The sequence below is a fragment of the Neolamprologus multifasciatus genome, chromosome 13 (genome assembly GCF_963576455.1).
Source record: "Neolamprologus multifasciatus chromosome 13, fNeoMul1.2, whole genome shotgun sequence".
Taxonomy (NCBI): domain Eukaryota; kingdom Metazoa; phylum Chordata; class Actinopteri; order Cichliformes; family Cichlidae; genus Neolamprologus; species Neolamprologus multifasciatus.
Window position 1 is genome coordinate 13,511,872 of NC_140451.1, and position 22,662 is coordinate 13,534,533.

General features: G+C 41.0%; 2 protein-coding genes and 1 long non-coding RNA gene across 5 annotated transcripts; 2 read left to right on the forward strand and 1 right to left on the reverse strand.

Moving 5' to 3' along the window:
- Positions 1–2,541: 2,541 nt before the first annotated feature.
- LOC146505186 (tenascin-N-like) lies at positions 2,542–10,858 on the forward strand. Of its 3 annotated transcripts, none has more exons than XR_014877497.1 (6): positions 2,542–2,655; positions 3,807–3,952; positions 4,095–4,224; positions 4,648–4,764; positions 6,238–9,841; positions 9,962–10,858. XR_014877497.1 is itself a non-coding variant. In XM_085182272.1 (5 exons), the coding sequence occupies exons 1-5, from the start codon at positions 2,547–2,549 to the stop codon at positions 6,498–6,500; spliced, it is 765 nt and encodes a 254-aa protein (XP_085038398.1). In that variant the 5' UTR covers positions 2,542–2,546; the 3' UTR covers positions 6,501–10,858. The 3 variants fall into 3 exon arrangements, 1 of the variants encoding a protein (XP_085038398.1); XR_014877498.1 differs by having other exon boundaries at positions 6,238–9,796; XM_085182272.1 differs by having other exon boundaries at positions 6,238–10,858.
- On the reverse strand, positions 4,109–5,800 carry LOC146505187 (uncharacterized). The gene is made up of 3 exons (XR_014877504.1): positions 5,708–5,800; positions 5,340–5,528; positions 4,109–4,221 (listed from the first exon to the last, which is right to left on the reverse strand). It is a non-coding gene; the product is annotated as an uncharacterized LOC146505187 (long non-coding RNA).
- Positions 10,859–11,035: 177 nt separating the features above from the next.
- On the forward strand, positions 11,036–15,231 carry LOC146505188 (uncharacterized). Its single transcript, XM_085183703.1, has one exon. The coding sequence runs from the start codon at positions 12,225–12,227 to the stop codon at positions 14,823–14,825; it is 2,601 nt and encodes an 866-aa protein (XP_085039829.1). The 5' UTR covers positions 11,036–12,224; the 3' UTR covers positions 14,826–15,231.
- Positions 15,232–22,662: the final 7,431 nt, after the last annotated feature.

The window sequence follows — 22,662 nt, forward strand, 5'->3', positions numbered from 1 at the left end:
GAATAAAATAAAGTTCACCAGTAACATCATAGCACCCACCCAACTGTATAGAAACTCCATCATGCTAGCTAGTACACAGTACGAGTTATTGTAACTGACTGTAAAAAGTTAGCACAACGAAAATAAACTACACCTAAACTTGGTTTGACCCAGATAGACTGCAGGTCATAACTTCTTACCTGAAGCTCATTTCACCTGACAGTCGGACCCGCGGCCGCCTTGGGTCTCTCCACCTCCGCCTCCCCTTTCCCCCATCCACCTGCTGGCTTCCACCACTTGCTAATTTTACTGAAACTGTGAAAGCTCCACTACAGCCACTACCAAACAATTGAGTTATTTTTATACGTCTGCCAGCATCTGTCCAATCCGCCACCTTTCACTGTTTACACGGTTAAGAAAAAAAAGACAACAACAACAAAACATCGGCCCATTTAAAACGAAAAATTACCATCGGCCCACCCGCAAATACCCAGTATGCCCGATGGCCAGTCCAGCTATGCCCCACAGACAGATTGAGGCCCCGCAGCTAATTTTCGGTAAGTTAAATGTGTTTGTGGCCACTGTCCTTAGCTAGGTCCTGAAATCTAGGCAGCTAAGATGAGAAGTGGGCTCTTCGGGAAAACTTGTTTTGTAAAGTTGGTTTAGCTAATCCGTAGAGGCGAATGACTTGAGCTTGACTAAAGAAATGATGAGAAAAGCACTGTGTTGCTCTTTTGTCCAGTCATTGATGCTAGCTAAGAGGATGTAATAAATACGTAATAAAGGCAAGATAACAGAGATGAAAAAGGAGTGGTTGTTGAGAAATTAGTGGTGTGCAGGCAAAAAAAAAAAACAGGTGTGAGTGTGTAAAATTTGGTGAGTATTTGAGTGCAAAAATGTGTGGTCTCCAACTAATGGAAAAAGCTGGTCACGCGATGTGCACGTAGTGTTCTTTAAATAGAAGAATTTTTCCCGTTCTCATAGCCCGTCATGTGGCGACATGTGGCGGGCTAGCAGGTTAGTAACATACAGACCCGGGTTCGAGCCCTCGGTTCACCTGGCTCTGTATGTTCACCTGCTAGGGGGAGGTCCAGGCAGGTGATCTTGGAGTGAAAATTCTAAGGGATGACCCTGGTTCATCCTGGGCTTCCCCTGACTTTTTTGTTTTGTTTCTTTTTTTTCTTTTACCTGCCAGCAACAAACAGACCTCCTTGTTGTCATGGCTACCAAGGACCACTCTTCTTGTGCCAACAAGTCATTGCCTCACAAAACATTATTTCCTATGTTTCCCTGTGTTTTTTTTTTTTTTATCTCTTGTGTTTTAGACAACAAAAATTAAAGAAAAAGATCTACAGATTCAGGCTTTTCTTTACCTGTGGTAGTCGCGTAGGTCACTGACACTGGTTTAATATGAAAACAAACTTTCTCAAACAAAAAAAAAGAAGAAGAAGTGGGTCGTGTCATCTTTACCGAGCACCATACATGTTTTGCCTCACATTAAAATTATTATTTTTCCTTTTCAAAAGTAATTCAGAGAGAAAAAAAAACAGAGAAGTCAAATATATCAAATTTGCACTAATTCTACAGCCCGGCAGGTGGCGCAGAGCACTTGCCGGTGTTGTGCCAAAAAGTGATTGTCTGCCAGAAACTGATTTCCGGTATTTGCCAAAAACTGATTGCTCGTATTTAAATTGCTATATGTAACTTGTTGGGCTATAATATGTGAAACATATGTCAAATGCATCCCTCATGGATGACATAAAGTCATCTTGAGCCACAAACAACATTCATGTAACAAGGTAGAAGCCGCAATCAGATTTTGGCAGTGACTTTTATATAACCTTTATTTATGCAGTTAAAAAAATCTAATTAACATTAAAAATGTCTTTTGTAAGAGTAAGCTGGCCAAGAGGACAGCAGAAATGGCAGCAAATATTACAATAGTTCTGTAAAAATATTTTAAGTGGGGATAAAGGATCGGATTGGTATTATAATGTAAGTACAATAACACAGAGTTGTAAAGATACTTGAAAAACTGATAATTTTTTAATTCTCTATATAACCTCTTTGTATACCCTGTTCACCGAAGTCTATTTACGAACATACGTAAAGATATTACACATAAAAAATACACAGAAACATTGGAAATCAGTTTTTGGCAGACAATCACTTTTTGGCACAACACCGGCCCCTGGCAGGTTGAAGCACAGACAGCCGCCAGTTTGATTCTCACTCAATCACTCACTCCAAATCCTCTCTGTAGCTTCGGTCTGCTAGGGGGATTCCTGGTCTGAGCAGGGAATCCCGATGTATTTTTCTTTTTTGGGGTGTTGGGGCCTTTATTTATAAAGCTGGGACTATCTTCGTTGTCATGGCTACCAAGAACAACGCCAGCTTGGGGGAGAGCGGAGAGCGATAAGCACAGATTCATTCATCCTTTCTCCACTTTCTTTTCACAGCTGCTGCAGTGGGAAACACTGGGACTTGTGTGGCTATGCAGTTTTTGCGTTGTTGGGAGCTTTTAATGACCAGCCTTGAATTTTACACATTTGATAAGTGAAGACTGGATGTTTAGTGACGAGAGCTGGGATAATCTGGACAGAATCTGCAGGCTGCATCTCCAAATCAGAAATGGCTTTAGATCTGACGCTAGCAGACAGGCATGCATGTCTCAGGGTGATTACACACTAACACATTGTGATTAATCACACACATTTGTATACATTTTATTCACAAGATTAAAAAAAAAAAACACTATACAAAATGTGTTTTTGTGACAGGCTGCTAGTAACAAAGTGCTTAAAGATTTAAAATTGGTTCTTTCCCAAGTTTTCTGTTATGTGCACACACATTCCTCGACTTAGGTGCTTTTTAGTTCTCCAATAATGGTCAGTGCAAAGTGTTTACACAAACAAAAAACAAACAAACAAAAAACATTACTCAGAAAATGGTCAGGTACAAGAACTGGACTAAAAAGGAGTGGAAAAACCAGATAATGTCCAAAGAAATACTTCAGCGTGTGGCTCACGACTTTTGCACAGTACTGTAAATGTTATTAATAATGAAAGATGTCAAAATGTAGCTTTCTCATTTTAAAAAAATTCCCGTACACATTATTCTTTTCTTCTAGTGAAGGTGCCTCCTCCTTCTGACCTTAGGGTAACTAATTTCTCAGACAGTCAATGCTAATGTGCTAAGTCACATTAGCAGCAGTGTTCAGCCTAAAAAATACACAAGTTAAAAGTCATGCATTTGAGTCATGCATCCATATTATTTGTTTATTTATTAAATTATTTTTGAGACACTGTTAGTTGTTAGAAGCCAGTGTTTTAATGATAGGACATATATGACAGTAATGAGACAACCTAAGATATCCAAGATTACCACAAAAACACAAATACAATCACAGAAAGCGTGTTTGTCTCCCGTTAGTCTTTAGGCCCAGTTACCTTTTACTTTTCTGTGGTCAGTAGCCCTTCATGTCATATTCTGTCTCTATGTACAATATAGCATTACTAATACAATAACCTGTACGTAAATGAACTTCATTGTGTAATTGATGGCAGTTGTCAAAGTACTAGTCACTTAAAGGTTAAATTTCACATCTAAATTCTCATCTTTGAATAACTAGAACTCTGAGCTATGAAATAAATGTAGTGAGGTTAAAGTATCAAATCAAAGTATCAAATTCTCTGTTATACTTTACATTTATTTTCTATAAAAACACTTTGCTCTGCTGCCAAAATAATTTCCTCCTTTAAAGGAACAAAGTGAGTGTTAAGTGTCGTTAGCTGTGGTACTTTATCTCTTCTATGATGTTGCTGCAGGGTCTGGTGGAGGCCCAACCAGCCTCACGGTTTCTGATGAGACTGCCGTCAGCATGGTGATCAGCTGCGTACCTCCCAATGCTCATGTCCTCCAGTATCACATGTCTTACATGGCTTTAACTGGAGCTGATAGCCAGGATCACACTGTGAGTGGGTTGTAGTCATTACATCTTCACCTCTTCTGGGCTTCAGCCGGCTGTCATGTGTCAGAATTCCAGAAATTCCATAAGTCCCAAAACTTTAAATGAGTTCTGACTGTGTTGGGATGATAGTGTTTGTTGTCTACAGGTGCTGGTCCCTGGTGGAGAGAAGCAGGTGATGCTGGAGTCACTGCAGCCAGATACACGTTACAGCATGTTGGTCACCGCTGAGTACCACAACAGAGAAGGAGGCAGCGGTTCAGCTCAGGGCAAAACTGGTGAGTCAAACAAGGAAAGATGCCAAGACAGCTCAAGTGCAACTTCCAGTTAAGACCGACAGGCTTACATGCAAAAAGTGCAAATGTCCCATTACTTTACCCTTACAGGAGGACATGCATACTTTAAGGTTTCCACATATAGAAACATCAAGGTTTTTGGGCAGTATTGTTTCTACAGCAGTACACGTACAGTCATTTTGGTCCAGAGACACAGATTCCTTTCTCTGCATAATGATGGGTTCTCTGAACAATGAGACAGCAGCCAGTACCGGTACAATGACAATACTGCTCTTGATACTTGGCTGGAAGTTCAAAAATTACTGGGTGCACTGTGTCTGTGTTTATTGTCCATGCTAGTGAGCAGATGACATTCTTTGGCTTTGTGTTTTTTGTTTGTTTTCTGGCTTTTTTCTGTCTCTCTAGACACTTTGTGGGTAAGCAGTGCAAGTGTGGTCAGGTCAGACCACTCCAGTATCTGTGTGTCATGGAGACCAGTATCTGCCGTTGATGGATATCCTATTGTAATCCGGGATGTAAAAGGTATTCTGTAATCACGTCTACAGTGATGTGAAAAGGTGTTTGCCCCCTTCCTGATTTCCTAGTGTTTTGCAAATGTATCACACTTACATGTTTCAGATCATCAAACTCATTTTAATATTAGACACAGATAAGACAAGTTAATACAAAATGCAGTTTTTAAATGATGATTTCATAGATTAGGGAGAAAGATTATCCAAACCTCCCTGGTCCTGTGTAAAAACAAATTGCCCCTCTTGTTAAATCACGAGTTAACTGTGATTAACCAATTTTGGAAACCTCAGTTCAGTGTTACTAAACACACTCAGGCCTGATTAATTGCAGACTTGTGAATCAAGAAATCAGTTAAATAGAACCTGTCTGACAAAGTGAAACAGGCTAAAAGACCTCAAAAAGCAACACATCGTGTCACCAGCCATCCTCCTGGTCCTCAGTGTTAATGCCCACTTAACTGGGTCCTTCAGTGGAAAGGCTCAAGCAGATGAAGCCTAATATAACAAGACGAGACTGACAAATATTCTATTTGAATGTTTAAAAAGAAAAATATCACAGTATCTATGCTTTCACTGAGCATATACCTGCATCAATGATGAACTCTCAAGGCTGAAAAGTCCTGGCCTCGGTCAGCCACGGTCCACTCACACGGCTCACATCACCAATCCCTGACTGCTTGATCATAACAGCAATTGGGCTGCTGGGAACATGACGGCCGTTCTTCTTGATGTTAACAAGGTTCTCACCAATCTCTCTGGGAACAAACGAGATTCCTAAGACAGACAAAACAGATGTTGACAACGCTTATTCTTGTGTGTGCATGCAGCCCGTTTCAGTTGCTCCTGCTTCTTTCTCCACGCTTTAACTTTTATTACTTTCCCCCTCTGTCTTTTACTTATTCTGATGAGTCTCATTGTTTAGCAAACTTCTCACTTATCAGACGGACGCTCACCAATGTGAGCGTTACGCAGCATCTTCAGCAGGCAGGGCTCCTCTGGGCCTGAGGGTGTTGTAAGAGGGGCTGTCAGCTGGCTGAGGTCAAGCTTTCCTAATGTTGAAAGATTTTGAATTACATTACTTTATTATCTTTATTCAACTGTGATAATTGTTTATGTTTAAGCCTTATTTGAATTGCGTAGTGACGCCTGTATATAGCGTGTCAGCAAAAACAAAGTGTCTGCTCAAGTTTAGACAAACACCCACATGTATTGTTTTAACCCACTACAAGATCGTTAATCAACTTGTTCCTCTTCGTCTTGCAAGCTTGCATCCTGTGCAGCCTCGCATGCAAGCAGCAGATAAGAAGTTGTTTTTTCCTAACTTGTACTCCACCCATGAGTGTTACGTGAGAGGGCAGTATATAATAAACTCTGAGTAAATGCCTGGTGCGCTTTGCCTGCTCGTCCTTGTAATTGACAGGACTAGTCAAGCATTCGCCCATGTACATGTATTAATTCTGAGTCTGTGATTCTTTGCTTCCAGAGGTTTTTCTCCCAACACCTATGTCCAGTGGAATATCTGCAGCAGAGCCCGCCTTCAGTGAAGTATGTTGGCTGGAAGGCTTTGAGGCCCGTCTTTGCCACTCCAGGGTCAGAGACCTTCACCTTGTTTGGATGACAGCCTGCTCCGACATTCATCTGTGGGCACAAACACCAAAACTCAAGAGACTTTTCAGTGAGAAGAAAAGGCAAACCTTGCATGCCAGAGTGAAAGTGAGAGAGTGTGTGAGTGCATACTCACCCTGAATGGACTCTCAGGGATGTTAACGTCTCCCCTGGAGACCATCACAATGTGCTTCACAGGCTTACGTGGGGTGTAGGTGCAGGTGTATGTGCTGTTGCTATTATCCTTAACCTGGACATCCACAGAATTGACTTCACCATCCTGTGCAGAAGACGAGGGATTATAGTTCAATCAGATTTAACACACCGTATTTTTCGGACCATAAGGCGCACTGTTGATGAACAGGTCTGGTTTCATACACAAGGCGCACTGGACTATAAAACGCATTAAGCGAAACAAAACAGCCAGATAAGATAAGTCAAACTTTACTCAACTCTTTCTTCTTGCTTCCTCCACTTCTGTACCATTGATTCATTGATGTTGAAATCTCTCGCAGCTGCTCTATTCTCATGTTCTACTGCGTGACTGACAGCCTTGAGTTTGAAATCCGCTTCGTCAGCATGTCTCTTAACAGGTGGCATTTTGGGGTCATTATACACACACAATACAGTAATATTATGTTGAAGCACAGTACGTATCCGCGAGGCTCCTGACTACGTAGCCGTAATGCTCCGACAATCCATCAAGCGGTGCGACTTCGTGGCTTACCAAAGTCGTACTAAAACATTTTTTGACAGATTTTTGAGCGCCGTGTATTACATAAAATCGGTTCATGGTCAGTAAGCACAACCAGAATTCATACATAAGGCGCACTGTCTATTTTTGAGATAATTAAAGGATTTTAAGTGCGACTCATAGTCCGAAAAATACGGTACATACAATATATTTAACATATTTGTGATCATATATACAAAGCCAGATATACCTGGGCTATAATTTTCAGAGGAGCTTTTCCTCCTTGCTTGGCATCAACTGTGAATTCAGTGGGTTTTCCAACAGCCAGACCACTGCTCTGAAGGCCTGGACCGTACGCCTTAACCTAGAGAAAACTATTTTAAACAAACAATTAAAAAAGGAACAAGTCAAAGATCTACTATAGCCAAAAGATCATTTACAGACTATAGCGCTGTGAAAAAATATTTGCCTCCTTTCTGATTTCGTATCTTATTCCATATTTGTCACACTTACACGTTTCAGATCAATCCATTTTTAATATTAGACAAGAATGTCTAATATTAAACGGCAGTTTTGAAGGGGAAAAAGCTATCCAAACATACTTGGTCCTATATGAAAAAGTAATTGCACCAAAAACCCGATACCTTGTGTGTCACCTCTGACACCAAGAACTGCAGCAAGCGTTTGGTGCTAGAGGTCACATTTTGAGTTTGTGAAGATATGTAAGGTAGACACACGTAGTTAGCGGCAGGTGTGTTGTTGATCAGGAGGAAGCAAACAGTTTGTGACCTCTGTGCTGCTATGTTCAATCCTGGAAATAAAGAATCTGAAGGACAAGATGAGTAAGGCTGGAGTTATTGGACTGTATCAAGTTTAATAAGTTCATGCATACCAGTGACATCGCGTCACCCCCGCCAACGAACACCCCAGTGGCTTCAAGCCTAGGCTTAGCCTCTACAGGAGAGCTTTCAGCCATGAAAAGTGTGTCCATCACAAGCCCACCACCACCATGATCTTGAGGCAACAATCGTGAAAACTGATCTTAACTGAGAGTGTTGGATGTCCTCATTGTTGCAGAGCACATGGACAACATACTCACCTGGTTCTGTGGGCCAGCAGCACATGTCACACCATCCATCACCCTTGTCATCACATTCAATCTTGGTCTGAGAGAAACCTGAAGAGAAATAGAGCAACTTCAGAGAACTATATATATATATAAAACTAGACTTTATGTATATTATGTAAGGTGTGGATATATAAATATATGTACAACTCTGTGTATATATGTTTATGGACAGGCATGCAATGTAGTGACAAGGATTGACAAGAACTAATATTGCATAATAGTCCACATAAAAGCTACTACTAATATGGTGTATTGTAGGCTGCAGGTACTTTGTTGTGAGTCTGACAACGATTGGAAGGACAGACCTTCTCCTGGTTCTCTCTTGTCTCCTGAATCTCTCCTGGTTGGGGGTTGGGGAAGGGTATATTTGCACAACAAAAGCAGGAGAACAATGGAGCTGAAGGCCTCTCAGCGGGGTGCTAGGAGGTGTTAGGTTCAGGGGAATTTACGCAAATTTGCGCAGGGTCAGTAAATCTAGTCTATCAGACACAGGCTTTAAGCAACCATGAGCCACTGATAAGCGTGATAGATTAATAAGCATGTATAAAGTGGACTTGTTAAACAGTCTGATAGGAGAAAGTCAATGAGCACGCAATAAAGTGGACTTGTTAGGGACAGTTTACCATCAGCCTTGATAAAGTTTAACTTCATTTGTATTGAAAGACAGACTTTAAAGAAGATTCTTATTTGAAACTGGTGATAAAATCCAGGTCAGATACAGTTACATACAAGCATACAGTACACACTACTGCTCAAAGGTCAGAGGTCAGTTAGAAAAGTCCCTGATTTTAATAGAAAATTGGCTTTAATGTAACATCACATGAAGTTTATCAGTAATGTTTCACAGCTTTAATCAAATCCTTCATCATCCATAAGTTGTGATGGAAAAGTGTCTGCAAGCGTGCAGGAGCCCATTTTTAGAGACAATCACTCCTGTGTTATAATGTTCATTGAAGTTTATCAGGTCAGACGACCAACAGATGATAAGAAATATAATCTTACTAATTATTAGAGTTGAAAAGTACTTTGCTAAGCAAAATTCAATGAGGTTAGGCTGGAGCTTGAGACGTTAACATAAAAGGTTCAGTTGGTGATGCATGAAAGAAAATAATTTTCTTCTACAAATCTATTGGAGAATTCTGATTGTATGAAATGAAAAATATTCAAAGACTGAAAGAGTTGCACACAGTATAAATTTTGTATTCATCGTTTATCTTGGTTTTCTTCTGATTTTAGTATCTATTTGTGAGTGTAGTTTTTATTTGCATGATTTTATTCTGTTTGTATCGCATGTTTTTAGTGTGTCATTCTACGTTGTTTTAATCCACTGTGGATTAGCTGGGCATTGGAACAATTAGCTGATAGTGATCACATGTTGAGGCATAGGTGTGTCCAGAGGTGTCCTTTCAGCTGTTTTATAGGTCGTATTAAAAGGAAGCAAGCTGAGCACTGGAAGGAGAGAGGCCCTAGATTGGAAGAGGAACGCATGAAGGCCAGGTGGAAAAGAGGGAGCCGCTGCGTGATCGTGGGGGGTGCGACGCCTCGTCTGGAGACCGGTCAGCGTGATGTGGTGACCCAGTCCCGACAGCAGGAACGGCGACAGTAGGAGACAACGTGTGTGATTGACATCAGGGCAGATGTATACCACTGCCTGCATTTGTCAGTAGCGTCTCACTGTTGTTCACTGGGTGCAGCCGTGTTGGGAGAGGGTCGTCATGGCTATAAGCCAGGGCAGCTTCCGGGATGATGGTTCTGGCTCCTATTTGTTTTTACTTACAGGTGATGACGTGAGGGGAGCCGCGGTGGTATCGAGTGACGGACTCCAATGCAGAATGCGAACTGGGCTGGGATGTGATGGGCCCAGTGGACGGATGAGACTGGGAAAGGAGGCTCCTCGTCTGCCTGACACGAGGCTGGCGTGGACCCCGCTCAGCAAGAGGAATTTCTGTCCAGCTCAAGAACACACAAGGAATATTCGTCCTGGGTTGTGGGACTGGGTGGGATTTCTGTGCATGAAGAGAATTGTATTTTGACCAGTTTTAGAATAATCTTATCCAGTCTCAGTGGGAATTTTAGCATATCGAGAAAATTTCATTGTATACTTTATTTCTTAGTATCTGGTTTGTTTTATTCCTGCTGTCCACCTCGTGGAATAAACATGAATGAAACAATACTTTCCTGTCAAAAACAATATTTTAGTCAAGGCTAGCGGAAAGTTTCATATATATCATGAACATCTTTCCTCTTTGTCTTCCTATAGTTTAGTTTCATTTTCTTACCCCAACCGGTGGAGGCAGATGGCCCCTCCCTGATTCTGGTTCTGCCGGAAATGGAGTTTTTCCTTCCCACTGTTGCCAAGTTCTTGCTCATAGGGGGTCATTTGATTGTTGGGGCTTTCTCTGTATTATTGCACAACCTTTATCTTACCATATATTTCAAGTTTATATGTTGTGAATTGGCTTGATTTAAATCAAATTGAACTCATTCAATTAAAACCAAATATAACTTGTAATCCAATCTATTCAAATGTAAAGTCATCTCACTCAATTTGGACTAGCACTGAAAAATACACTGACATCCTCTGTTTCCCAATTAGCAGATCAGAGGTTGATGTTTTATTCATGACTCAATACTTGAATGGTTTTATCCTGTTTATAAATAAACATTTAAAAAGGACATTGCTTCATTGTCTACAGTTATTACAGTTAATGATTAATCAAAAAAATGGCGGATGTAGCAGGTGGTGGTGCAGACGTAGCTCCGACTTTCAAATGGTCACGATTAAAACGAGAGATATATAAAACAACTGATGGAAGGGTAATTGTAGAGGATGAACTACTTAATTTACTTGCTGTAAAAATCAAAACTTTAAGTCAGGATGAAATTGTGTTGTTGGCCACGAACACATTTGAATCCGAGGGGATTGAAGCCTCCAAGAAAGTTTTGTTTGAGCTCTGCTCCACTACCTCACAGCGGTGCGTCGGATATAAAGGACAGCATAAAGACGCCAACAATATTAAACTCTGTCTTAAAGTGCTGAATGAATGTGGGGAGAATATCCCAAGATTTGTATCTCATCACCTGGATGATTTGCCGCCTGTTACATACTCCAGCATGGATGTGTGTTGTCTACTACGGCGAATGGACCAGCTGTGTGCTGAGGTGGGTGCTTTAAAACATGTAGTTAAACTACAGGCGGATGTCTGCGAGCAAGTCATGACCAATGCTGTGGAGGTCGACCACCGTGTGACTGCTCTTGAGTGTCGGCCTGAGGTACCGGCTGAGCCTGTTACGCTGAATGCTCAGGGGTCGGGGACTGCTTCCCACTTTCCCCTGGGGAAACACGCAGAGGAGCGGTGGGGGAGTCGAAGTAAAGGCGGCCCGCGCGGAAGGCAGGAAGCCGGAGCTTTGGCTGCTTCAAGGACTGGGACAAGCACAGTGTCAGCGTTTTGTCCGGAGATGTTGCTATGTGGTCAAGATCGGGCTCCGACGACAGCCTCAGGTCGTAATATGGAAACTACAGCAACAACGGAGGATCCCGTTGAGACAGTGCTTTCTACATGCTCCCCACAATGGAGTAAAGTTGTGAAAAATGGCAAGCCTCGTCACAAGCTGGAGAAGGTTAATTTGGGTTCAGGAATGCATGCTGTTACCACTGGACACAATAAGAGGCCTGGACCTGTATCGATTATTGGCACTGGAGCTGTGAGTACAATCAGAACTGTGAAAACTAAATTGGTGAGCGTGTTTGCCACTAAATTTGCCCTGCATGTAGATGCAGAAACTCTTGCTCTGTATTTGAGAGAGAGAAACTCAAAAGAGATGTGACCTGTCAAAAAATTGCTGGTAAACGTAGCAGGTTCGGCTCTTTCAAGGTTACTGCTGAATGTAATGATGTGGGTGAAATGTACAATCCTGAACTCTGGCCTGAAGGGGCTCTGGTCCGGCGTTTTTATGAACCTCGTAAGACCGGTACGGTGGTGCCAAGCTCAGGGGATCCAGCAGGGGAGATAACTGCGCGTTCTGGTACCAACGTATCAACATGAAGATGTCTATTAGGATATTATCTTACAACTGTCGTGGTCTACGTTTGGGACAGAGTGCAGGGGACAAAGCTCGATGGATTGTAGTGGACAGTCTGCTTGCAGAATGTGACATTTTATGCTTGCAGGAGACATGGTTTTCCAAACAGGACCTGGGAAAACTTAACTGTTTAAATGCAAGTTTTTTGGGAGTGGGGGAATCAACAACTGATCTCAGCACAGCTATAGTCAGAGGCAGAATACCTGGAGGGGTTGCTGTGCTCTGGGATAAAAATATAGACCCTGTGATAAAGCCCATTAGACTGGATGTAGACTGGTGTATTGGTATACAATATACGCAGAACAATAGTAGTTTTATCATTCTTAATATTTATACTCCCTATGAATCTTGTCAAAATGAGCAAGAATACCTCAGTAGGCTGGCTTTTATTAATGCATTTATTCAAGACAACGATACTTACAGCATATATGTTTTGGGTGATTTTAATGCTGATCTCACAGACAGCAGTTCTCGGTTTGCTAACCACTTAACTCACTTTTGTCAAGTTAATAATCTTATCTTGTCTACCAAAGTGTTACTGCCTGCAGATAGCTATACATACATAAGTGAAGCCTGGTATAGTACGTCATGGCTGGACCACTGTATCTGCACAGCTGATGGACATGCAGCTTTAGCAAACATGACTATTAGGTATGAGGTAACTGTGTCAGATCATATACCTTTTGGTTTTACTGTGAATGTTGAACAAATGCCAGCAACAACTGGAAATAATATTGCTAATATTGCTACCAGTGTAAAATTAGACTGGTCAGCATGTAGTGAAGATGATTTCTTAGCTTATCATAGTAATACCGATATACATCTGAACAACATTTCTTTGCCCAAAGAAGCTATTTTGTGCAAGGATGTCAACTGTAAGAATGCTGTGCATAAACATTTACTCTGCTCCATGTATGATGATATAGTGACTGCTCTGTATGAAAGTGGTATACTGCTTGATAAACAATATAAGCATAAGAAACCTAACATCAGACCTGGCTGGAAAGAACATGTATCCATGTACCATGATGAAGCTCGCATAGCTTATAAATGTTGGGCCATGGCTGGAAGACCTAAACAAGGCCCAGAATTTGAACAGAAAAAATGTGCGAATGCCAGATATAAGTACGCTGTTCGCTTTATAACTAAAAATGAGCAAATGCTGAGAGCAGATTCTTTGGCCAGGAAAACGCTGTGTAATAATATGGCAGATTTTTGGAAAGAGGTGAAAGCTCTTAATAACTGTAAACCATCTCTACCATCAACTGTTGAAGGTGTTTCTGGGGCAGATAACATTGCAGCATTATGGAGACAGCATTACAGTGCATTGTTTAACTGTATAAAAAGTGATCCATATGAGGACAATCTTGACATGAGTAATGACACAATAAGTGTAGGGACACATGAAGTATATGAAGCCATTCATAGGTTGTCTGATAATAAAGCTTCTGGTTTGGATCACATCACTGCAGAACATTTAAAACATGCTAGTTTAAGGCTAGCTCCTCTTTTAGCACTCTGTTTCACTGGGTTTATGATTCATGGCATATTACCAGACTCAATGCTGTGTATTTTACTGGTACCAGTTATGAAGGTCAAAGCTGCAAAAGTGAGCTGTTTGGATAATTACAGGCCAATTGCACTAGCCAGTATTTTATCTAAGGTGTTAGAAAGAATCTTGTTTGACAGAGTTAGTGTGTTCATCTCTTCTCTGGATAATCAGTTTGGCTTCAAACCAAAGCACGGCACTGACATGTGCATATATGCACTCAAGGAAATAGTCAGTTTGTATAGGGCTAAAAATTCATCTGTCCTCATGTGTTTCATTGATGCCTCTAAGGCTTTTGATCGAGTGAACCACAGAAAACTTTTTGATAAATTGAAGACACGGGGGGTTCCTCAATACATCGTGAGGATTCTCTCTTACTGGTACGCTCATCAGAACATGCAGGTTAAATGGGGAAGCAGTATTTCTGCCCCCTTTGGTGTCAGCAATGGTGTCAGACAGGGTGGGATTTTGTCTCCAATTTTATTTAATTTATATGTTGATGATTTGTCCATACAGCTGAGAGCCTGTAACACTGGGTGTATATTAGGTAAAACATTGATAAATCATCTTATGTATGCAGATGACCTGGTTGTTTTTAGTCCAAGCAGTGCTGGATTACAGGATCTTCTTAATGTCTGTACTGAATATGGTGTGCAATATGACATTGAGTACAATGCTGCTAAAAGTGCTGTTTTGATATGTAGAACCAAGCAGGATAAACAGCTAAATTTTCCTTTGTTTAAACTAGCACAAAAAACTCTTGAAGTTCATAAAAAGGTGAAATACCTTGGTCACTTTATTACTGAGCAAATGAATGATGATGATGGCATGTACAGACAACGATGCAAGCTCTATGTGCAGGCAAATACTATTGCACGCAAATTCAGCTTTTGTTCACTTCCAGTTAAAGTGGCTTTGTTTAAAGCGTATTGCACACCGCTATATACTGCCCCCTTGTGGTCATCCTACAAACAATGTAGCATGCTGAAGCTGCATGTTGCATATAAATGATGCGATGAGAATCCTTTGCAGGATACCTAGAAGTGGTAGTGCCAGCCAGATGTTTGTAGCTGTGGGTGTTTGGACTTTTAAAGCACTTTTAAGAAAGTTAATGTTCAATTTTAGAGAACGACTGGATGGTTCGAGTAACAGTATAATTTTAGCACTTACAGATCCGACAGTGAGTGGTTCCCGTTACTCATCCAGTCTGAGAAAGCACTGGTTAAAGTGTTTGTGTATTTATTGATTTATTTTAAGTAATTGTGTTTTATGTATATTATGGTTTTATATTTTTACAAATGCTTTATATACTTATTTATATACTTATATATATTTAATGGTCTATACCTTGTGTTGGGTGTGTGTGTGTGTTTCTGTCTTGTTTTTATGGACATGAAGTCTGCCAATAAAGATTGAATTGAATTGTCTGATTCATTCTTTGTCTGTGTCAGTCCTTAATACACACACATGTATACAATAATTCTAGTTGCCACAGTCTCCAGAGATCCTATGCTCTGTTTTCTTATACTTTTCTTCACTGTTTACCTCATTTTGCCCAATAAAATGTACATTTTTGTAAACAATGACTTGTTTTGGCCTATTTAAAAAACTGTCTCCATATGAGGACGTACTTGAAGAGAAAAAGTCACCACTTTGCATTTTACAAATCAAGTAAACAAACACGGGGCTGTTTATCATATAACTAACTTTTAGGTCTGTGGGATGGAAGGATGGGAGCTTTAAATGTTGTGCCTCCATAATTATTCTAGAGTCTTTACAATGTTCAGCGACTGCTGTGATTTGGTGCTACATACATAAACTTGGAATGAATTAATCCACCTGTTCACAGGAGATCACAGGAAGATGACACCAAACATCAGAAGATCTTATTGTGCGCCACAGTAAAAGGGTGGTTTCTTGGGGCTAAAAGCACATAATAAACTACAGCAGAAGCTCAAATAAAGCTTAAACCTATTCGCTGGAACGTTGAAGACAATATAATTACACAGCAAACCAAGACACGAAGTAGGCAAAGATCTTCATGTTTCTCGTGCACGGGAGAGAACCGGACAAACGCCGTTCCTTCGCTTGACCCCAGTTGCTCTCGTCCGCTCCCCCGTAACACTGCTCTTTTATTGAGGTTACATGAATATGCATAGGTTCATTAACATACGCCGCCTATATACAAACAAAGAGTACCTTGCCTTTGTGTGTGTGTGTGTGTGTGGTCAGAGTGTGACCCCATAAATGACTTCGCTAAACCTACTGGTCTGGAAAGTCTAGCACTTAGCCTAAAACAGATATAGCCACATTTATCCTACCATAAAACAATAAACCAAGGTACGACCTCTTCCCATGCTCCCAGGATGTAGGTGTGGATTCCAGAACACTCTGGAATGCACACCAAGCCTTTGCAGACTATTAAGGTTCACACATCCTATCACTACACAAATATTTAAACACCTCTACCAATCTAAGACTAATTATAAAACTCTAAGCATATATAAGTAGATATTTCTAAGCATAAATGACAATCAACATTACAAAACCTAACAGGGGCGGGGTTAACTGATATTAATTGTCTGAGGTGGAAAATATCATGGCTAGTTTTGTTTGAAAGGCATCAACAGATGCTTCCCACTGTTGCCAAGTTCTTGCTCATAGGGGGTCATTTGATTGTTGGGGCTTTCTCTGTATTATTGCACAACCTTTATCTTACCATATATTTCAAGTTTATATGTTGTGAATTGGCTTGATTTAAATCAAATTGAACTCATTCAATTAAAACCAAATATAACTTGTAATCCAATCTATTCAAATGTAAAGTCATCTCACTCAATTTGGACTAGCACTGAAAAATACACTGACATCTTCTGTTTCCCAATTAACAGATCAGAGGTTGATGTTTTATTCATGACTCAATACTTGAATGGTTTTATCCTGTTTATAAATAAACATTTAAAAAGGACATTGCTTCATTGTCTGATTCATTCTTTGTCTGTGTCAGTCCTTAATACACACACATGTATACAATAATTCTAGTTGCCACGGTCTCCGGAGATCCTATGCTCTGTTTTCTTATACTTTTCTTCACTGTTTACCTCATTTTGCCCAATAAAATGTACATTTTTGTAAACAATGACTTGTTTTGGCCTATTAAAAAAACTGTCTCCATATGAGGACGTACTTGAAGAGAAAAAGTCACCACTTTGCATTTTACAAATCAAGTAAACAAACACGGGGCTGTTTATCATATAACTAACTTTTAGGTCTGTGGGATGGAAGGATGGGAGCTTTAAATGTTGTGCCTCCATAATTATTCTAGAGTCTTTACAATGTTCAGCCCCTGCTGTGATTTGGTGCTACATACATAAACTTGGAATGAATTAATCCACCTGTTCACAGGAGATCACAGGAAGATGACACCAAACATCAGAAGATCTTATTGTGCCCCACAGTAAAAGGGTGGTTTCTTGGGGCTAAAAGCACATAATAAACTACAGCAGAAGCTCAAATAAAGCAGGAAATAAGCAGGCAGCACTTGATCTGCTAATGCACGTTTCCCACTTTTATTGTTGCCTCATTCACTAACAGTTCAATGGTGCAAGATTACCATACACAGAATTAGGATATCTGCATGACACATCTATGCTGTACAGCGAATGGATTATAATTATTACAAATACAGTAAACATATTTACATTTTAGTTCAAGCTCCATACAACATAGATATTTACAAAGTATGAAAATGAAACTGGACTGACAAATAATAAACAGCGTTAATGACGTTTTTGTTTTCTTTTCTTTTGGTGAACAAATCTGAAAGGGGGCGTGGTTAACTGATATTAATTGTCTGAGGTGGAAAATATCATGGCTAGTTTTGTTTGAAAGGCATCAACAGAAAAACACACACAGATGTATATGAGGTACATTTGAGACTTGATCTGTGCATAGGTGCATCTTTGATGTGCAGCTCAGAGATCCACAATCCAGCACGTTTCTGTTTCTCTGACCGTCAGGCTGGCTGACCCGAGGTCACGTCAGAGCTTTATTTTTCATCTATATGTAACAGACAGTTGGTACCTCTCCTTCCACGCATTTCATACGACACAGCAGACAGACTGCTGGTTGGTTGACCAGAGTTTTTCAATACCTTTCTGCATTAACACATCTCGAGAGGCGTAGGCGCCAAAAAGTGAATCCGAAGCCAAATGTAGCAGCTGCAGCACGGCACACAGAGCAAATATTTTCATGGGGTAGTATCAGAAATAAGACCTTTGAATATGTAGTCCCTTTAACTTCTTTCCTTCTATTAAACCATTCATTCATTCTTTTTCCTTACGTCCTTCTATAACCTTTTCAATGTGTTTTCTTTGCGTCTTTACAACAAGAGTGTAAAGTTAATAGCAGTAAATGTCAAGGCTTTCTGATTCTCAGTGAGATAGAGCGAGCTAGAGGAGCAGAGAGGGATGTGTTAAATGAGGGTTAACTACCACACTCTTCCCAGAACAGACTAACCCTGTTAGTGAGTCAGTATTTTACTGACTCACTAACTGACACTGGCACTATCGGGGGTTTAGAGGCGGCGTATGTACACAGATTGAGGAGGATCTAAGTATGACGTGGATGACAGAGGAAATCGGGCGTGGCCCTCCTGTCAAAGTTCCATAAAGCCTTTGAATGAAAACAAACGTCGTTGTGACAGTGATGTACACTGTCTTGTTGGTACATATGTATCAATCTAATAAACTTAAATCTACACCATCCTCCCTATTCTGGTATTCTAAACAGTACTTAGCCGAAACCCAAAGAGTGGTTGAGTTAACTTCCTGAACGATCTACAACATATGGTGGAAACCTGAAATTAAGACAGAGAAGACTAGAGGTGAGACATGACCATTACTGAATATTAAAAATAATAAATGACAGATTTAGTGATATTTTCATAAACTATTTATTTACCACATCAATAAACAGCATGGCAGGGCAAAATATTTTTTCTAACATGGCAACCTTTGCCACCGTGGCAGCACGGTGGTTAGCACTGTTGCCGCACAGCAAGAAGGTCCTGAGTTCAATTCCAACATTAGGTAGATAACCAGCAGCTTTTATGGCTCCAACAAACATCAGCTGATACTAGAAAGTAATATTAAATCAATTCTAACAACAGCTTATCAAGTTTAAAGGCGCTTCTGCTGTTTAACACAACCTCAGCTAGTTTCCTCTTTCTGGCGCAAAGTGGGAGATAAACAAGCAAGAAAGACGGGACTTGCGGCAGAAACGCTGATGAGCTGATCATTGATCAGTTTCATGATTGAAGTAGCAGCAGGAGAGGGAGGGGGGAGAATGAGAGAAGAAGAGGCAGCTGACAGCGTAAAGACACAGAATAACTCCAGCTTTTTGTCTTTTTTTTAATTGTAGCTGAAGTATGGGACAAATCCGTGTATTTTCAGCTCAATACGAAACATGTAAAATTAACTCTGAATACCAGAGGATTCCGTTTTTTACAGGATGGTAGGCAACTCTACTAACTAACCATATGAATAAAATAAAGTTCACCAGTAACATCATAGCACCCACCCAACTGTATAGAAACTCCATCATGCTAGCTAGTACACAGTACGAGTTATTGTAACTGACTGTAAAAAGTTAGCACAACGAAAATAAACTACACCTAAACTTGGTTTGACCCAGATATGTCATGTATTGATATGGCTATGTCTTAATGTGATGACCTTTGAACCGGAGGTGGTTGTCCGAAGGAGGCCCCGTTAAGTGGCTAGTTGTTAGATGGACAGTATTCAATAAAGCAAGATAAAGACCGTGCTTTATGTCCTGATTCAATTCAGAGTGCTCTACCTAATTTAGTAATAAGGTGGGCACACAACAATGGCGACGAGGATGACACGGACCTGGATTTGTTTTTGTGAGAAGTAGACCCAGCGACGGCACGGTGTTAGCGAAAAACTTGTGGGCTAACATGGAAAAGTCGGGTATTCAACCGTTCGCCTGCTACACTGATCCAGCTACGCTCGGACCGAGATGGACGCGGTGGTTAACATCCTTCGAGTTGTTTGCTGATGGGAAAGGTCTTATTTTGACGGATAATGCTACAGACGCGATCAGACAGCGGAGACGCGCTCTTCTACTGCACTTGGCCGGACAAGACGTGCAGGACGTCTTCTCCACTCTACCACAGACGGGAGAGGCAAAGGATTACACCGCTGCGGTGACTGCACTCAACACTTATTTTGTTCCTCAAGTGAATGCAGCATATGCACGCCAAACTTTCCACAAATTGTCCCAAACACCAGGTGAGACTGTGCAACAATTTTGTACACGTTTAAGGCGAGCTGCAAAAGACTGTGACTTTCAAGGTGACAATGATAACCAGATACGGGACGCTATCCTGAGTAAATGCACTTCTGAATATGTACGGAGAAAGCTGCTTGAGGAGGGTCCAGGCTTAACCCTAACTCGCACGTTGGAGGTGGCTTCACACTGCGAACGCGTGGAGGAGCAGATGGCGGCGATGAGCGTCGCCGGGGAAAAGAAAGGAGAGGACACGGTCAGCCGGATTTTTACAGCAAAGAAAGAGAAGAACAACAGACCAAAAGGAAAAATGAGAGATGATAATAAAACAGACAGACAATGTTACAGGTGTGGTTATACTGACCACATGGGCAAAGATCCCAAATGCCCAGCACGAGGACAAACATGTCACAAGTGTAATGGTAAGGACCACTTTTCAAAAATGTGTCGTACCAAAAGACAAAAGAAACAAAATGTGAATGCTGTTGAACAAGATGATTATGCATTTACTGTAAATGATGATAATGTACCTGAGAAACTTACCTTTTCTGTTGGGGGAATAGAGTTGAAAATGTTAGTTGACTCTGGAGCTACAAGTAATGTGATGGGAGACAACATATGGGAAAAGCTAAAAGCTGAAAAGATAAAATGTCACTCATATGTACCCAAAGAGCAGAGGAATTTATATGCATATTCCTCAGCACAGGCACTCACGGTTAAAGGTGCATTCAGATGTGAAATCAAGATTGGTGACAGGACTGAAGAGGCTGAATTTATTGTGATTAGAGGTAATGGTGAACCACTCCTGGGAAAAAAGACTGCCATAAAGTTAGGAGTGTTGAAAATAGGTGAAAATGTGGCAGCTGTCACAGATTTAAAGCACACTCTTAAAGAAAAGTATCCAAAAGTGTTCAAAGGAGTAGGAAAGCTAAACACCAAACAGATCAGCCTGTACATTGATCCAAATGTGAAACCAGTAGCACAGCCACTGAGGCGCATACCTTATCATTTGAGGGATGCAGTGGAGAAAAAGATCAATGAACTAATCGACATGGACATTATAGAACGTGTAGAAGGACCTACACCTTGGGTAAATCCTGTAGTGGTACTCCCAAAGAAATGTGATAATGATATCAGAATGTGCTTAGACATGAGAAAAGCAAACGAGGCAATAATCAGGGAAAGATACCCCATACCCACTGTGGATGAAATCTTGCAAGGACTAAACGGCTCTGCAATCTTCACCAAACTCGATCTCAAGTGGGGATACCATCAGCTAGAGCTTACCCCGGAGTCAAGAGAGATAACTACATTTGCAGTGCACAACGGAGTATACCGGTACAAAAGGCTAATATTTGGAGTCTCATCAGCTAGTGAGCAATATCAGCATGAGATTGCCAATGCACTAGCTGGCATTGAAGGAGTTGAGAACATTTCAGATGATGTAATCATACATGCGCCAGACCAGGAAACCCATGATAAGCACCTGCATGCTGTGATGAAGAGACTCTCTGACTGTGGCCTGACACTAAACTCAGAGAAGTGCCAGTTCAACATGGACAGACTCGTGTTCATGGGAATACTGCTGACACAGAAAGGCATCGGCCCAACTGAAGAAAGAGTGAGAGCTGTGGTGGAAGCCCGAGAACCGAAGAATGCTACTGAGGTGAGAAGCTTTCTGGGACTGGTAGGTTTCAGTAGCAGGTTCATACCACAGTTTGCTACACTCTCTGAACCACTTAGACGTTTAACTCGAAAAGAAACTATGTTTACATTCGGGCCAGAACAAAAGCAAGCATTTGAAAGACTAAAGACTGAGTTAGCCAGAGCAGGTACCCTAGCCTATTTTGACAAAGAAGCCCCAACCAGAGTCATAGCAGATGCGAGCCCTGTAGGCTTGGGCGCAGTGCTAATACAAATACAGAACGGAGAAGAGGTACCAGTGTGCTACGTAAGTCGGAGTTTAACAGACTGTGAGCGAAGATATTCTCAAACAGAAAGAGAAGCCCTAGCACTGGTATGGGCATGTGAGAGACTACATCCATATGTGTATGGCAGGAAGTTTGACCTCATCACAGACCACAAGCCATTAGAGGTCATATACAGCCAGAGATCTAAACCTTGTGCACGCATAGAAAGATGGGTTCTCAGACTGCAACCATATGACTTTAAAGTCGTGCACATTGCGGGAAAACAAAACATTGCGGATTCACTGTCAAGACTGCTGTCTGACACCACGTCAAAAGAGATACATAAGCATGAATCTGAAGAATATGTGAGATTTGTTGCAGTTAATGCTACTCCAAAAGCACTCACAACAAGAGAGGTTGAAGAAGCCTCTGCTACAGACTCAGAATTAACAGAAGTGCGAAGAGCTATTGAAAATGGACATTTTGAAAAATGCAAAACATATGCACCCATTGCAAATGAACTGTGTGTCATCGGCTACATAGTTTTGCGGGGAACTCGCATTGTATTGCCAGAAAACCTCAGAGCTCAAGCACTTTCACTAGCTCATGAAGGACATTTAGGAATT

Bases quoted from the DNA above. Each gene is read 5' to 3' on its own strand.
- LOC146505188 (XM_085183703.1), top strand. From the start codon at position 12,225: ATGAAGATGTCTATTAGGATATTATCTTACAACTGTCGTGGTCTACGT.
- LOC146505186 (XM_085182272.1), top strand. From the start codon at position 2,547: ATGTTTAGTGACGAGAGCTGGGATAATCTGGACAGAATCTGCAGGCTG. The intron at 4,225-4,647 runs GTGAGTCAAACA...CTGTCTCTCTAG, and splicing joins TTCAGCTCAGGGCAAAACTG to ACACTTTGTGGGTAAGCAGT. The intron at 4,765-6,237 runs GTATTCTGTAAT...CTTTGCTTCCAG, and splicing joins TGTAATCCGGGATGTAAAAG to AGGTTTTTCTCCCAACACCT.